The sequence below is a fragment of the Physeter macrocephalus genome, chromosome 12, assembly GCF_002837175.3.
Source record: "Physeter macrocephalus isolate SW-GA chromosome 12, ASM283717v5, whole genome shotgun sequence".
In the NCBI taxonomy this organism is placed as follows: Eukaryota; Metazoa; Chordata; class Mammalia; order Artiodactyla; family Physeteridae; genus Physeter; species Physeter macrocephalus.
Genome location: NC_041225.1, coordinates 17,682,042 through 17,699,910, shown reverse-complemented (window position 1 = coordinate 17,699,910; position 17,869 = coordinate 17,682,042). Strand labels below are relative to the sequence as shown.

General features: G+C 43.1%; 1 protein-coding gene and 1 non-coding gene across 2 annotated transcripts in view; both read left to right on the top strand.

Annotated features, from left to right (window-relative positions):
- Positions 1-17,869, top strand: part of REV1 (REV1 DNA directed polymerase) — a 77,334-nt gene that overhangs the window by 48,311 nt on the left and 11,154 nt on the right. The window contains exons 10-15 of the mRNA XM_055088932.1: positions 431-539; positions 5,682-5,810; positions 8,253-8,407; positions 10,794-10,913; positions 16,456-16,676; positions 16,945-17,117. Coding sequence (XP_054944907.1) covers positions 431-539; positions 5,682-5,810; positions 8,253-8,407; positions 10,794-10,913; positions 16,456-16,676; positions 16,945-17,117 — 907 coding nt within the window. The remainder of the gene's footprint in view (positions 1-430; positions 540-5,681; positions 5,811-8,252; positions 8,408-10,793; positions 10,914-16,455; positions 16,677-16,944; positions 17,118-17,869) is intronic.
- On the top strand, positions 10,307-10,379 carry TRNAR-UCU (transfer RNA arginine (anticodon UCU)). Its single transcript has one exon. It is a non-coding gene; the product is annotated as a tRNA-Arg (tRNA).

Here is a 17,869-nt window from a genome sequence, read left to right as displayed (position 1 = left end):
AACAGCAAGAACATTCAGAGAAATTTACTATATTTCCCACTAACTGTTTCCCATTCCAGAGAGCTGTGTCGTCCTTTGTAGGAGGGGGTTTATCTTCCTGATCACTTTTCATCCTTGTCCATCTCAACAGCCTTAAAGGGATATTTTATACTTATCTTTTGGTATATGTTTTTTAAAACTATTGTTAAAACAGAACTCTTTCGATTTATTATAAGTTTATGTCTGACTGCTGGTGAAGAATATACTGGAAGCAAACCATTTTAGTTATAGATTTTCTTTTATTAAATAAGGGGGATAAATGTCAATGGAGATAACTATATTTGGAATTCATTGAACATTTATATATGAAAGGACTGGTAAACAAATTTCTTGAATGTAAGTTAAGGAAAATCAGTTTTTAACACACAATCATTAAATTTTATTTTTAAAGCAGAAATACCAGATTCATCAATGTGGGAGAATCAAGATTCCGCACAAACAAATGGAATTGATTCTGTTTTGTCAAAGGCTGAAATCGCATCTTGTAGTTACGAAGCCAGGTATGTAGAAATTAAGGGTGTTGTAATACTTAATGAATAATTAATTTACTTAATCATTTTTATATAATCTTTTGAAGTGGATTTAGACATGCTGGTCAAGCCTATGACTTAAATGTTAGAAACATGTTATGGAAAGAAATCTTTCTAGCCTTAATCCCTTCAGTTTCCTTTTCTTTCCCTTCACAAATGCTAGATAACTTTAAATAAATACCTTAGTGTCCTGATGAACCAGTGGGTCCTATGGTGGAAACCAAAAGAAGCTGGACATTGTCGTTTTTAAATCATTGTCTCTTGAAGTATAGAATTAAAGAATTAGATATTTTTGAATAGTAGAGGGCCTTAATGTCATCTACTCTGATCGTTCCCTTTTGGCACCAGGAAAAATCCCTTGTTATTTAAACCTCCAAATAGTATTTTTTTTTTAAGTTATGTTAAAACTTGATTGCCTGTTAAGTTATAACTAAACAGTTCCATAATGGCATGACTGATCATCTCCTCACTGCAAGTTGCAGTGTCGTCAACCTGTTAGCACTAATCCTAATTACAACCAGCTGTTTCAGTGCTAGAAGAAACAGACATATATATATATGTTCCTCATACTTTAAAAAAATTAATCATTTTTTAAAAATCAGTTATTATAGTTGTAAAAATGGGGTAATAATGAAGTGATTAATTTAAAAGAGTATTCTTTATTTTTTCTTTCTTGATAACTGAACACAAACATTTTTACCTTTATAGCACAGCAAGCATTTATTTACACATTGTTGGCAAGTGTTAAAGTATTTACTAATTATGGAAACAGAGTCAAGTCACATCAGCTACATTTTTCAGCCTTTTTTTTTTTTAGATAGTGTCTTTATGGCTTAGTCATTCATACTTTTAAAAAATTGAGATATAATTGACATGTAACATTAACCACATACAATGACTTGATATATATAACATTTTTCAGTCTTGATTTAAAGTTGGGGTTATTCAGGCAAGTCCAGTCTGAACAAAAAGTATCTCAACGCAACATCATCTAACCGGAGTAGTTTGCTTAAATCTTGCCAATTATTTTATAAAAAGGATATTTAAGAAAAAAGGATTATATTCAAACATGCATAATTATAAAAAAAATTTTAATATAAATTTATTTATTTATTTTGGCTGTGTTGGGTCTTTGTTGCTGTGTGCAGGCTTTTCCTAGTGGTGGCAAGCGGGGGCTACTCTTCGTTGTGGTGCACAGGCTTCCCATTGCGGTGGCTTCTCCTGTTGCAGAGCACAGGCTCTAGGTGCTTGGGCTTCAGTAGTTGTGGCACACGGGCTCAGTAGTTGTGGCCCATGGGCTCTGGAGTGCAGGCTCAGTAGTTGTGGTGCATGGGCTTAGTTGCTCCGTGGCATGTGGGATCTTCCCGGACCAGGCCTCGAACCCTTGTCCCCTGCATTAGCAGGCGGATTCTTAACCACAGCGCCACCAGGGAAGTCCGTAAAATATTTTAAATTATTTTCTGTTTATGACTTGTCAGACTTTTACTCCTGAACTGACTTTGCCTTTCTCATTGACAGAATTATGTTTTAATCTTTTTCATTGTTAGTTGATAATGTAGCCAATGAATTGAACCTTACTTTAATGAAAACGATATGTCAGATCTAAATACATTTTGCATTATTATGTTTTTATTAGCACAGGAAGTTTAGAGCTGATTTTACGCTGTGCTCAGTAGGCTAGTCTTTTCCCCCTGCTGAGATACAGGCAACGTGCTTATGATGACTGGGCATCGTGTCCCGTATCTGGCGGGTGTGATGAAACCCAGAAACACATGCGCAGTCTTTGGATTTTGCTGTTGGTGAAACGGAAGCGCCGCCTTTCTGTACTGCCTCTGCAGGATCTCCCTTCTCTCCCGGCGGCCCAGGTTGGACGCTGGCTGGAGAGTGAGCACGAAGGCCACCTCAAAGTTAGAAGCATTGCCAGCTCCTGGTGGCTTTCGGGTCCAGTAGCCACAGATAAGTCTGGGCTCCGGGCCTCTGTTGGTGTTTGGATGGTGCCTTTGTATTGTACCACAGATGGTGACTGTCAAGCTGAATGTGTTAACAGAATAATTGGGGTGACGATATATGAGGGCCAAATGCTGTGTAGCAAGCCATTTGAGTGTCGCTTAGAGGGCAAATGTTTATTTTAAGGAGATGCAGAAAGTGATGAATTTGTTTTAGTTGGCGAAGAAAAGCATGAAACCCACGGCAATGGGGTTTTTGTCCTTTAATTGTAATTTTTCATTTTCTAGAAGGCTATTCCTAATGAAGGTCTCTTGAATACCCTTTTTTATTTTTTTGTGGCTATCTAATAGTTATATTTACCTTAAGTGAGAAGGTATTTTTTAAAATAAGTATATTCACAGTTGGATCAGAGATGTTTCTGGGCTTGGCGTGGGGACTGTATTGTGAGTGCGGTCATCCCAGCTTTAGGCACTGGTGAGTTTTCAGTAGAAATAGACTTTATAATAATGGGGTCAGCAAAGGATGGAACGTGAACATGAGACGGCAGAAGTCATAGGAAGGTAGAATGTATATATATAGGTCAGAAGATGTATGCATCTCTACCATGGAGAACTAGCTTTATACATAGTTAGTTAGAAGGTGAATAATGTAGACGGATAGGTAATGATATACAAATATCCTAGAATCATACATTTTTAAGAGCAAATCATTTCTAAACCTCTGTTTTCACTGCTTTTGTAAGGACACTTTACAGTCCTTAATTAGTGGTATAGATGTCCTTCGGTATATTGAATTGACAGGGACAGTGATTTACTGGTTACTTTTTTTAAGTATTGTCTAATGCAACACCAAATACCGTTGTCTGAGCATATAGCACGTGGAAGAAGGAGTGTGCTGCCTTCACTTTAAACCTGGGACTAAACTGTTTCTGCAGCTTATGAAGTACTGGTAGTCTTTGCTGCCTGGGACTTCATTTGAGAGGAATAAATGTCACTGTAGTGAAGTTATTTCAAGCTGTTTTGTAATTGTCTTTACTCATTTATCTTTTTATTTTATTTTATTTATCTTATCTTATTTTATTTTATTTTTTTTGGCTGTGCCGCATGGCTTGTGGGATCTTAGTTCCCCAACCAGGGATTGAACCCGGGCCCTTGGCAGTGAGAGTGATGAGTCCTAACCACTGGACCACCAGGGAATTCTACTCATTTATTTTGTATGAAACAAGTCTAATTTCCCAACCACCAACTCAAGGTCTTTTGCTTCCCTTAGTTATGGAAGCCTCTGAGGTTTACCCTTTTTTTGTTCATAACTTCCTTACAGGGTCTAGTGATCCCTAAACATTTCTCTGTGAGATGTAGGTATGCGTGAGTACATAAGTTGATGTATTACATTTTTCTAAGTAATATGTCCCTGAAATTTTTTGTGTAAGTGAAAAATTAGAAAATGAATTTATTGTAAATATAAGAGTATTGTGCTTACAGGAATTATGTAAGACGTTCCTTTAAAAATGAATAATTACCTTTAATTTGTAAGTTTAGCTTTTTTACATGCTGAACCTCTGTATCTCGCATTACTGGAATGTTTCAGCGTGTTTATGCACTTCTCTGCAGACTTGTGAACTCCTTTGCACACACTTCCCTGCCTTATGAACCAGGTCCGTCACCTTGAATCCGTCCTCTCCTAGGCCAGTGCACGTCCTCCTCATGGATGTCATGGGATACACTTTATTCACATAGTGCCCGAGACATAAATTTTTGTTAAATGAATGAAAGCATTGTTTTCTTCACCATGATTTGTTAATCATCTCTTCCTTTACTGTCATTTTTCCTTCTTATTAGATATTTCTGATCTACTCTGGGCTTTGCAGTCTGATGATCTATTTTTGTTTTTTTGTTTTTTTGTTTTTCGGTACGCGGGCCTCTCACTGTTGTGGCCTCTCCCGTTGCGGAGCACAGGCTCCAGACGCACAGGCTCAGCAGCCATGGCTCACGGGCCCAGCCGCTCCGCGGCATGTGGGATCTTCCCGGACCCGGGCACGAACCCGTGTCTCCTGCATTGGCAGGCAGGCGGATTCTCAACCACTGCACTACCAGGGAAGCCCTATTGTTTTTATATACATTAAAAATGCATGTCATTTTGCATTTCTTTCATCTGAATGGCTTGGTGGAGTCTTTTCCTTCTTGGCTCTCACTGGTGGTCTGGGATGGGCAGGCGCCACAGGCCTCTGTGCCACAGGGCACACCCCTGTACTAAGTGAGCACTGAGTAAATATTTATTGGGTAGATGTATAAAGTAACCATTTGATGTGTTTACACCTATGAGTATGTAATCTGGGGAAACATTGCTTATTATTATCTGCTTGTGTTTTTACTGTAAGATTTTTTTTCGATTCATTGCATAGTAGTAACATGGAATTGTACTCATTATGTATAATTCCATAATTACAGTTTTGTGCTGAATGCTCCAAATTACCACAGGTAAGTGGGGCGTGGAGACACGCAAAAGATTTGAAATTTACCATTTTCAATTAGGTCCCTCAAAGTTCTGGAACCCTGGCCCCTGCCCAGAGTGATGTCCCACCATGTCCAATGCTGTTGGCATCTCAGCCACTGTGGAGCCACCGCAGGAGCTTGGAATTGGTCAATTGGGAATTGGGTGGTAATAGGATGAGTACACTGTGTCTGTCTGTCGCATAGCGCTGTTTTGTGTGGTTCTGCTGTTTATATTCTTTGTCTTTGGGGGATTGAGCCCTGGCCGAACCGGGCCACGTGTGAGGGGAAGCAGACCGTTTTGACAGCACGCTCCTGCTCTGCGGTGGTTGTGGTATCACCGGCGTGTGGTATGCTGGCATCTCTGCACAGGCGCCAGAGGTCTGAGTCTCAGGAGACGTCTTCACAGAGGCAGGAGCCAGACCTGGCCTTTGAATAATGTACTTGGGCACATCTGCACATGTCACTTACACGCATCAGACAATCTTGTCAGTTTCCTTTTGGGGAAAAACAAACCTGTAAGTTGTCTTAATGCCTGTTTTTTACCCCTCATGAGAATGGAGTTAAATGAAAATTGTGTATCAGTGGCTTGGGGAGATACTATCAGTATTTGATACTTGATTTGGCATTTAAAAATTCCTAGTCTAACCTCCACTGTATTTTGTTCTTTCTCTAGACAAGTTGGCATTAGGAATGGAATGTTTTTCGGGCAAGCGAAGCAACTTTGTCCCAATCTTCAGGCTGTCCCCTATGATTTTCACGCGTATAAGGAAGTTGCACGAACGATGTATGAGACACTGGCCAGGTACATTGTGTGCTGCGCTCACTCTCCTGTCTGTGCCTTTACTGCTTTTACCTAATGTTGAAGAGAGTACAGTTTCCCCAGGCCTGTCGGGGTCACTTTTGCTGGACACTCCTCTCTTCCGGGAACCCGCTCCTCTGCCTTCTGGTGTCACGGCCCCCTCTCCTTCCCACGAGCTCCTCCAGGAACATGACTCAGGCCTCAGGGACGTGTTTGCACGGCTGGGATTGTTCAGCTGCTCCCTGGTGGTGATGTCAATCTGATTCTGTGCCTGCGCAACTTCTCGTCAGCGGTTCCAGGTTTCCCTCCGTGGAACCAGACAGCTGAAGGATTGGGGTTTTTAACCTGGTTATTCTCTTTTATTACATTTGAATTATGGTTTTGTTTAAAATGAGAACTATACGTTAACAAGTAGAGACTTTGTCAAACCCTGTGTCCTCTAAAATCATTAGGGATGCCAAAAGTTAGATTTTATAAAAGGTTCTATCAGTCCAGTTGGTGCTAGTACAACTTGGGGTGGTGAGGTGCTGTCCTCCATGCGGTGGAGGGCCACGTGTCGCTGCAGCTGCCCTCTGCGCCCGTGGCTCCTCCGTGTCCGGGATTGCGTAGCGCTCCAGTGTTTACTGCTGACAAAATCCAGGTATACGTGGTCCCATGCAGTCCAAACCAGTGTTGTTCAAGGGTCAGCTGTAGTTTCAAGGTGGGTGATTAGTTGGCTTGAGAAAAAGAGATTAATTTTTAGAATATTTACAGCGTAGGTATATTGAATGTTAATTCAAAACTCAAAATTTTAGATACGTGTATGTCAGGCCCTGTATACTCTGCAGCTGGAGTTGGTACATTTTCTCCATAAAAGGCCGGGTAAGGTCGCTGTCCCAGCTGCTCAACCCTGCCGTGGACGGTGGCAGCGGTCACAGACGAGGTGCGCGTTCGGCTCTGCTCCCTTCACTCTTTATTCACCAAAACAGGTCTCTAGACAGCAGACCAGGCTCTGCCAGCCCTTGGGCTGTGTTGATGTTCTAGCCTCTATCTTCACGTCTTCCTCTCCTTTCTTACGCGTTATTTTGAACACCTGTTTATGGAGCATCTACCAAGTGCAGACCACTGTTGATGCTGCCAGTCCTGTGAGAGTGGAGTCAGATCCAGGCTCTGCCTTTGAGGAGCTTACTTTAGCAGGAGAGAGAAATGTAGAGGGGCAGGTGAAGTTATCTGGCATCGGCCTGTGGACTTAGGGCTGAATGATAAGCCAGTTGCAATCGCAGGTGTCCTGAAGACCCCAGTGTGGGAATGTCAGTGTTACCAGGTGGAGAGAGTGCTTTTCAAGTCCTGTCCCAGCAGCAGCGCCGCGTGTGGGCTGGAGCGGGTGGCTGAGCTGGGTGCTGCGTGCTCTGGTTGCAGAGGCCCTGGAGCGGGCAGCCAGCCTGCACCTCAGATCGGGGGGTTTGCTGGACGCTGTCATATAACTTTAGTGGGTGGAGACATTGTTAGTGGCACGTGGCTGTTCTTTGGGGAAGAAAATTCCTGGTTCTCCTTCCACCTTTGGAAACCCTGCCTCTGCTTCGTGTCCGCCGCGCCCCAGGGCGGCTTTCACATCAGGAGTACCCTGTGCTCTCGGCAGATTTCTCTCTGGAGTTAAGCCCGACAGAACACTCATTTCTTAAATGATGGCTGACAGGAATGAGTCTGATTCGTAACCTACAGTGAGGTGTAGTGAGAGGCAAGGCCTGGCCCTCCTGGTACTTTACCAGGTGGGTTCTTGAAGACCCATTTTCTGGTCCTGAGGCCTCTGCTGGCCTTGTGGTCCACATACTTAATTAGCATCAGAGCCACATGGTGATTCTTCTCTTCCCTTTCCCCTTCTATGGAGAATTGAAAGAGTCCTTTGTGTGAGTAGATCATGACCGAACAACAACAGCAGTCAAAACCCAAAGTATTTCCACGTGCAGGGAGTGTTGCTGGTGTCCTTCTGGACAGGCATCTGGGTGATCGGCCATCATATCCTACTGTATCCTGGGCGTTTTTGTTTAGGAGACTGTCAGTTGCTTGTTTTGTGTGATTTTTCTGTTCCTCAAGGATTCTGGTAAATCGTGTTTGAACATTTTTGAAATTAAATGTTGTGACAATTCCAATTCACTTACTACTTTTCAACTATTCAGAGGTTTACAACGGTATTCTCAGTATAGGGAAATTGAAATGGTCATTTCTGTTGTATTTTTGCTAGTTAATATGGAAAAAAGGAAAACATGGATTAACTTTGCAGTTAAAAGTTAAGTGACTAAATAGGGGCACTTGGGCCAGTTCAATTAAAATGCTAATATTTTTAGCATTTTAAGTCTTGTAAGGAAATGTCAAAGAAAGATACCGTAGGAAAGCCTATTTTGCCACATGTGGCTGCTTGATGTTAAGCTGTGGCTGTGATTCGTTGCCTTTGCTCTGTGTTGGCAGCTACACACATAGCATCGAAGCTGTCAGCTGTGATGAAGCTCTGGTAGACATCACTGAAATCCTCGCAGAGACCAGACTCACTCCTGACGAATTTGCAAATGCTGTCCGAATGGAAATCAAAGACCAGACTAAATGCGCTGCCTCTGTGGGAATCGGTTAGTAGCCAGCGTATCTTGTACTACTCGTTTTCCTCAAAGCAGTGCTCTGGGATCGTTGACTACCGCTTGATTTTTAGGAGTGATTTTTAGGTTTCGTTTTTATCACCGTACCGCATAGGTCTCCCACTTCTGAAACAGTTCTCGGCATGGCTCACAGTTGGGCAAAGCATGAGATGAGAGTGCTGGAAACGTAAGTAAATGATTGATAACATCTTTGGAATAAACAAGTTGGAATATTTCTTGTTCTTCAAAAATGGGGAATAGGGCTTCCCTGGTGGCGCGGTGGTTGAGAGTCCGCCTGCCGATGCAGGGGACACGGGTTCGTGCCCCGGTCCGGGAGGATCCCACGTGCCGCGGAGCGGCTGGGCCCGGGAGCCATGGCCGCTGAGCCTGCGCGTCCGGAGCCTGTGCTCCGCAACGGGAGAGGCCACAACAGTGAGAGCCCCGCGTACCGCAAAAGAAAAGGGGAGTATTGGATGCAATGTATGTCAACAGTATTTTTTTTTTCAAGTGAACAGAGGCGGTATTTAAGGCAGTGCAGTGTGAGTGGGGTTTGGAGTTCCGTGCTGTTGCGTCTTGTGGTAACTCAGTTACTTCCTGAAGCTTCCTGGACCGCTCCTCCAGCCCTGTCTTCACTCTCTCTGGGCCAGAAGTTGCTGTTATTGACTCATCCACCCCCCGCCCCCCATTATCCCCTCCCCCCAGCCCTGATCTGTTTTGTCTCTAAGCCCAGTGTTTGCTTCCTCAGCCCTGCCCATCATCTGTCCTCCTCTTGTCGACTCTCCCAGCTGTGTGCTCTGGAGCCCCCTCTGTCACCCTGCGCTTCCCCGGGTCCCTCCTGTCTGAACGAGCCCGGTGCCTCTACCCATAGGAGATCTTTACTGCGTGCCTGTCCCGAGAGGAGGGCAGGGCGTGCAGCCCCACGCAGGGCCCCGTGCGGGAGCGCCACGTGCGGGTCTGGAGGCAAAAACGGGAGTGAGGGGAGATCCTCGGCCAGAGCCCCTCTTGAGGTCTGTGTGTGAGTCTGATGAGCCTCTCTTGGGGTGTCTGGAGTGTCTGGCGAGGGTGTGAGAGGCGCACCGCCAGGAGCTTGTGTGCTGTCTTTGAGGATCAACCAGCCCTGGGGGGGCCCGCGCTCCCCGTCTGCCCTCAGAACGTCATAAGCTGCAGAACATACAGAGGATGAAGAGCACATTAACAGCATCCCTCCGGTTACGAGCAGGCTGCCCTTTGGCTCCCTGGTGTGTGGGACCGTTCGTTTAGGACTTGCCTTCTGGAGTCCACTGTCAGGCACAGGTTTAGTTCTTTGTTGTAGCTTGTGTTTATTTTAAATTTACAAGTGGGATGACATGAGTATGTCCTTTTAAGTTCAAGCACATAATTAAGACAAAAATCCCAAATGATGTTTCCACTTCTCCAGCCCTCTTTTCTTCAGAACTCACCACTTTTATCATTTTCGTGTGCCTTTCCAGTACTTTTTCTCTTCATGAATATCTATACATTTACCCTAGGAAAACACACTGTTTTTAATGTAAGTCTCCTCTAAAACTAAGATATGTGCTTTATTAGAAGTCTTCTGTAATTCGTGGAGATTTTATTATTTACACAGAAGTTTATCTGACCCCATTTAGGTATTTCTCAGATGCCTGATACCTTCTTGGGCTCCAGTAGCCTTCTCTCTGCTCTGCCTTAGTTGTCTGTGTCCATTCACACACCTTGGACCTCGCTGTCACTGTCTGTCTTCTTTTTTAAGACGCTCATACCTTCAATTTCTACTCCACATGTTCTGATCATACAGTGAGAGGTTCTTTGGGCTTCTCCTCCCCAAGTCCAATGGCATTTCTTTGGCCTTATTTCTACCCAGCGTGGATCCATTGGTTGGTAAAATGAGGGACTTCCCTGGTGGTCCAGTGGTTAGGACTTTGCGCTTCTACTGCAGAGGGCCCGGATTCGATCCCTGGTCAGGGAACTAAGATCCCGCAAGCCACATGGCACGGCCAAAAACAAACAAACATACATCGGTTGGTAAAATGAACTGATTGCTGATCATTGCCCACAATTCCTATAAACATCCAGTCTTAGATTAGGGCTGTTTTCTCTGTTCCTTTACCTGGGTAGGAGATGTTGAAATGTCATGTGTTTTGGAACAGAAGGTGACATCTGTCCAGGAACCATGCTGCTTATAATCTGTGATACTTTACAGAATTCTGCCAGATTTGTACTGTGTTTGAAATGATCAAAGTTGCACATTATTTTCATTCTCTTTAGAAATTTGATAGGTAACCTGTCTGTAGATGTCTTTGTTAAGAAATTTTGAAAATAATTGTGAATATTTCTTGACTTCTTTCTTTCTTTCTTTCCTTTTTTTAAAAATAATTTATAGGTTCTAATATTCTCCTGGCTAGAATGGCAACTAGGAAAGCAAAACCAGATGGCCAGTACCACTTAAAACCAGAAGAAGTAGATGATTTTATCAGAGGTCAGCTAGTTACTAATCTACCAGGTAAATACAAATGGTTTCTTTTTCACTTTTATTTATTGTAAGTATTCATTAGTGCTTTTCATAGATGTATAACATTTCTTTCTTTTTTTAAAAAATGAATTAAAAATTTTTAATCTTTTATTGAGTGCCATGGGAAACAAAATTTAGAACTCCACAGTGAATATCCTTTCAGTTGATTTATCAGCACCTTAATATAACATTTTAGTTTTGCCTCTCATGTCATTTACTTTAAGTATTTCTCAAGTACCAAGATCAAGGAATTCTAAGAAGTCATATTTAAAAGAATATGATGGAATTGACTTTTGGTCCTTTAAATCAAAATTGAAATAGTGTACTTCTAGACCCAAGATAAAGTTTTGAAAATCGATTCCCCTATTTACAAAATTGTCCTTCCAAACCAGTGATACTTTTCTGAGTTTACTAAACAAATAGTTTTAAAAGTAGAAAAGGTATAAACCAGGGCTCCCCTGGTGGCGCAGTGGTTGGGAGTCCACCTGCCGTGCCCCGGTCCGGGAGGATCCCACCTGCCGCGGAGCGGCTGGGCCCGTGAGCCGTGGCCGCTGGGCCTGCGCGTCTGGAGCCTGTGCTCCGCGGCGGGAGGGGCCACAGCAGGGGGAGGCCCGCGTACCGCAAAAAAAAAAAAAAAAAAAAAAAAAAAGAAAAGGTATAAACCATATTAGGAAGAAGAAAACCTAAAATGAAGTATTGTATTTTGTTAACTCAGGTTGAAGTAAAATGTCCAAAAAGGCATACCTTTCTCACCTAATGGGCAGGATGGTTAGTTATTTTGCTTTCTTGTGTAGTGTGGCTAGCTAACCTAGCATGTAAAAACCTTTCTCTTTGGAGAAATCAAGTATAATTCATTGTAACTGGAAAATGGTCGCCCTTTTGGGGCCTTGAACAGATGTAATTTTTGTGTGTAGGGCAGTTCATTTCACAATTATTAAGTATTTAGACTTGCTTTCTATGGTAGGTACCTCTTTCTAAGAAATTTCTCTAAGCCGTATAGTAATCCAGGATACCATTTCAGATCATCCTCTCCTGTTTTTGTAAAGCAGCCTGCGTTAGCTTCACAAGGCTCCCAGGTGTTTGTGGTGGGAAAGTTCAAGAGAGTATACTTTTGGTGAAAGGTTTTTTTTTTATTCATTTGTTGTTAAAAGTTTTAACACTTTTAACAGTGGATTTAGTGCTATTTTTACATGCATGTTCATAAGCCTAAGAAAAGTATATCTGAACTAACTTAGAAATTTCTGTTATAGGCCAAAAATATTAAATGACCCAAATGCCATTTTATGATGGGTTAGTTCTGAAGCCTCCTGACTCCGTAGTAAATAACGTCCAAGAATGTGGTAGTATCAGAAATGTGAAATGTGACATTTTGATGGTTAGTTTGAGGTTAAATTTGAAGAGTAATTAACCTTATAAAATCATGCTAGCAAATTACCTTATTAGACAACACAATTTAGGAGTTTTAATAACATGTCTTACTGCAGTTTTGTATAAGAAGGAACCAGTGTATTTAAAGTGCATGTGAAATTTGAGTTCAAAGTTATCATTACTTTGGCATCTTCATTAGTTTGCTGAGGCTACCATAACAAAATACCATAGACTGTGTGGCTTAAACAACAGCCATTTATTTCCTCAAGAACCCTGAGGACTAGAGGTCCATGAATGAGCTGCCAGCGTGCTGGGTTTCCTCTGAGGTCTCTCTCCGTGGCGTGTAGGTGACCGTCTTCTCCCTGTGTCTTCACGTGGTGTTTTCTCTTTGTGCGTCTGTGTCCTGATCTCTTCTTATAGGGACACCAGTGATATTGGATTAGGGCCCACCTATATGACCTCTTGTTACCTTAATTACCTTTACGAACGACGTTTCTCCAGTTACAGTCACATTCTGAGGTACTGGGAATTAAGATTTCAGCATAGGTATCTTGAAGAGACACAGTTCCGTCCACAGCGCCATCTTTATACTGCATCATTTTTGTAAGTTTTTTTTTGTTTGGTTGGTTTGGTGTTTTTTTTTTGCACAGAAACAGAGAGGTTTTAGTTTTCGTTCCTTGACCTAGTCATCTTACCTTTCACCTTCATTTGCTTCCTGGCTGGAAGGACTTTACTTTTTGAAGGGCACGTGTGGGTTTACGTGTCCTGGTTGAGTTCTTAGGCACAGCCTTGAAGTTCCTAAGAGAACCTTGAAATCTGGGGGAGACGGGGGCGGCCAGGATCGGCTGGCTTCCCCTGGCAACCCACCTGCCCCTCTCTCCGTCAGAACCAGCCTGTAGCCCGTGCCGCCCAGAACCGTTGGAGAGATTTTCATGTGTAAGACTATTGACTTCTGTAAAAATCCCCAAATTTATTGTCGGCAAGATTTAGAACATTTCATTATGTAAAACGTCAGCCTTTTCTGTTGTTACTTCTGCCTTGAGATGGTAACCCATCTCAAGTACAAGCTGTCCCTTTGAAAACGGGTTCCACATGCATGCGGGAACGCTGTGCGGTGGAGGGGCCCACTCAGTAGTAAGTTCTGAGAATTCTTACAAGAAGGAAACTTGTTCATCTTTGTTAAAAATTTGTCGTTTCCCAAAGATAGTTGAAGATGAATACATGGTGACTATTAACATTTTGTGGCACATGCTTTGAGTAAGTTCTGCTCTGTAACCAATAACCAGAAGCGGGTCCATGTTAAACGCACCTCCCTCCTTGTCCCCCGCCAGCTGCCTCTGTCCCTGTGTGCCCTGACGGGTGACTGAGCGCACGGCGTGCCTGGCACACAGCACACGATCATTACAGCCGCGTAAAAGGGGCACACACGCTAGTAAGTTTATGAAGGCGCCACAGAGTAATGACTGCATGTTGTGCTAGCATATAAATTACCCAGCGAGATCTGTTTAGCTAATGAAAGAAAGGACTGTCCCCAACAACTGTTTAAATGCAGTAGCTCTTTGCACTGTTTCTGTGGCTCTTCGCAAGGCTTTCCACCCTGGCTTGTAGGACCTTCTGCCCCTTGTCCATCCTTTGCTGGGTGTGTGCACCCACTCTGAGGTTTCCAGCTCTTTCTTCTCGTGTCAGATAAGCACCGCGGCCGTGAACGTGTACATGACCATCTACGCTGTCCTGATATGGGAGCCACTAGCCAAGTGAAGCTAGAAAATTTTAGGTTAAATTAATTAAAGTTAAATAAAATTAAAATTCATCTTCCCAGGTGTACTGCCCACACTGCAGTCATTGCTCAGTTAACCACACGTGGCAGGTGCCTCCTGAATTGGGCAGCACAGAAGAGAACGGTTCCATCACCACAGAAAGTTCTATTGAACGGTGCTAACTTAGATGGCAAAGGTTGATTCTTTGGAACTTGACTTTCCTGCATCTCTGGACTGTCAAGGTCCGGGTGCCGGGAGGAGGCATTCCTGGCTGTTCTTAGTCTGGGGTCGTAGTTCCCCCTCAAGGACAGACGCCACATCTTCGTCCAGTGGCTTGACTGGCAGCTTCCACAGCTTCATTTTTCTCCTCTCCTTCTCAGAACCTTGGTTCTACGCTAGCACGTTTTCCTTCATGTTTCCCTTTCTAGGTGGCTGCACTCAATTTGACTCTCAAGACCCTTACTTCCTCCTTAGAGGGGCCTCCTTTCCTTAAAAACGCTCACACGAAGCAGTCAAACTAGCACCCATTCGGGATCTTGGTGATAATTCCAAGCTAACTTTCCCCCCTGTGCAAACGTCATACGGGTTAGAGGTAGACCATCCATGCCTCCTTCCCCCAGTCAACTTCAGGCCATTCCATTCCATTAGATGAGCTTGTAATGGAGAGGAACCTCTCTTCTTCCCTAGAAGGACAGTTCAATTAGATTAGGTTGATCGTGGTTAACCTGGTGATAGTTAATGTAATAGTCTTTCTTTTGTACCTCTTAGTGAATAATAATTGTGTTCTGGTATACTCAAGAGACTCTCAAAAACGACAGGTTTTCCCCCGGCCCATCCCAATACACACAGTTAATGCAGGATTATTGCCTCTTGCTGATTCTGCAAATCAGGGAGGACAGATCGGCTGCCCAGATGTGTCAGGGAAAGACCATGATCACATCTTGAGGGTGGGGAGTTGGGGCAACGATGGGGCGGAAAAAAATAGAGACAGAAAGCGTTCCCGGAACACGAACAGCTGCATAGAGTGTCTCTCTGGCTTTGGTCACCCTCGTATCTGATTTGTCCCTTTCGTCAGCTTCCTCCTCCCCACCTTGAAAAATACTCCAATAGGTTCACTTAGAATTTCGTCTCTTTGTGAATGGTCTTCCTCTGGAGGGTTCTCTTGTTGTTATAACTCAGACTCTGCTATTCTTGCTTGTTCTCTGTTCTGCCTTGAACTTGAAAACGGCACAAATGGGGTACAGCACCCTTAACACCTTTCATCTGACTTCCATTAGGGGACAGATTTTCTTGGGTTAAAGTTGTCTCGCCCAGCTCTGTGGTCACAGACTTTTTGTAAAGTTGACCACCTCCCTCCTAACCGTGTGTCTGCGTAACTGCTCCAAGAGGTTCTCCTGGCAGAACCTGGACGAGAACGCTCCTTCTCCCACTAGCGCCACTCAGAGAACCGGAGCCAGAAGTGAGAATAACGGTGACAGGTAGGCGACCCCAGACTCCACTCTGAGCTCCCTGGTAACATCCTACAGAAGGCCAGACCGCAGTCTTCCTCACTGATGGACAGTACTGATCTCATGGCGTGGAGACCATTTTAATAAGAGTTTTAGTTCCCCCAGGTTACTCTTAAATCACTTTCCCAGACATATGTACCTTCGTTAAGCTTTTGGGCACATGGAGAGCAACAGAGCCCTTGAGCATCCTTTGGGCGAGGCTCCAATCTTGCATCTTGCAGACGGTGACGAGGGGCTGCTGCACGCTGGCCCAGCTGCGGGACGCTGACTGCCTTTCCAGGGAGATAATCTTTGTTGGTAAAAGACATCTGTCTGTCCTCCCCTCGCTGCTGCTTTGCAGGAAGCTTCACCCCCACGTCACTGTGCCACTTTGTCCAGTATGAGAGCAAGTGACATGTGGGCTTGGACCTCTGTCATGACTTCTTGTTCTAGTTCCCATTCAGAGAAAATGTGGCTGAACCATTGAGAAGTTTGGTCCTCCCCAAAGTCATAGTAGAAGCCCTGGCATTCCTGAGTCTCCTCGTATGTCTGTAAGTCATACTATAGACTAGCTTAAACGAGTCTGTAACTTAGTTGATTTTGTAAATAAGATAGAAAACTTTTTTACTCAGTAATAAATAAAAATCACATATTTTGGAGAACTTAGTCATACACATTTGAAAAGTTCTGGTTCACCTATAGGTAGAGTCCAAATTGAGAAGTAGCTTCTAGAAATAACTTTACTAGTATGATTTGCACCAACCCCCAAAAAAATTCTTAATCTATGAGATGCTTCAGTTATGTCACTTCAGAATTTTAAGGGAGATTATTTTTAGTTGTTTGTGCATGAATAGTTATTTCATAATGCTCAATTGTTTTTAATAGCTTCTATGCGGAACTAAAGAACTGTCCCTTTCCTAGGAGTTGGACGCTCAATGGAATCCAAGTTGACATCTTTGGGAATTAGAACTTGTGGAGACTTGCAATATATGACCATGGCAAGACTCCAAAAAGAATTTGGTCCCAAAACAGGTCAGATGCTTTATAGGTTCTGCCGTGGTTTGGACGATAGACCAGTTCGAACTGAAAAGGAAAGAAAATCTGTTTCAGCTGAGATCAACTATGGAATAAGGTTTACCCAGGTACTGCTCTCTTCACAGGTTTTACCTTACATTCTTTATATTTTCACATAGTCCTGTCTCTCCACAGACCATAGAGTCTTGATGCCTGAAATTAAGTCTTAAAACTCTTGCCGTTCCCAGAACTGGCAGAATGTTTATTTTTAAGTAGACAAGAGCAGGACACTAAATCATACACGTTTAATATTGAAAGTTAATCTACTTGAGAAGAATTGTTAGGCATGTAGGAAAATAACATGGAGGGTATTTTTTAATGTTTGTCTTTCTGTAGCCAAAAGAAGCAGAAGCTTTTCTTCTGAGTCTTTCAGAAGAAATTCAACGGCGACTTGAAGCTGCTGGCGTGAAGGGTAAACGCCTGACTCTCAAAATCATGGTACGAAAGCCGGGGGCCCCTGTAGAAACTGCAAAATTTGGAGGCCATGGAATTTGTGATAACATCACCAGGTAAGCTTATCTTAAAAAGGATATTGGATATTGGTGTTTCAGTGCAGGTTATTACAATTAATGGAAAATGAAAAAAAAACGAGTATGAATAAAAATCTGCAGAACGCTGATGTTCCTGGACGTTCTGCGGAGCCAGGTCTCAGCCCAAGGCTGTCAGAACTACGTTGACTTGCCAGGTTCCAGGCCAGCCTGTCCGTGTGTCCCTGACCGGGGCAGACTGTTCTTGGGGTCTTGAGGCTGTTGAGTTCAGTGCAGGGACAGAAAGGGAGGCAGTTGTGGACTTGGTGGAAGGGTCCTGCAGGGAAACGTCAGTGTAATAATTCAGAAAATGATTTCAATGAGACATTTACTTCATTTAGGGAGGTGTAATTTCTTTTTGTGAAAAGATTAATCAGATGATGGTAGTCTCTGGAAACTGGTAGAAGGCATTTTAAAACCCTGTTTTTTTTTATGTGAGGGCCACTAATATAAAACTTCATGTAAGATTTGTGGCCAGTATGAAAATACCTAATTTTGTATGCCATTTTATATACTAGACAGTACACTGTATTTTAATTTAAAGCTTTGGTTGATTGACAGATAAATTAAAATACAGTGTAGTAGTTTCCTCTTGCTGTCTGTGCATTTTAAAATATCTCATAGTTTCTTAGAACTGTATGTCTTGATGCATTCAGCAGTACCTAGGGGCTCCCTCTGTCTAAGCACAATAAGAAAATCAGCTTCATTTAATCCTTTTTGGAAAATCCAGATAT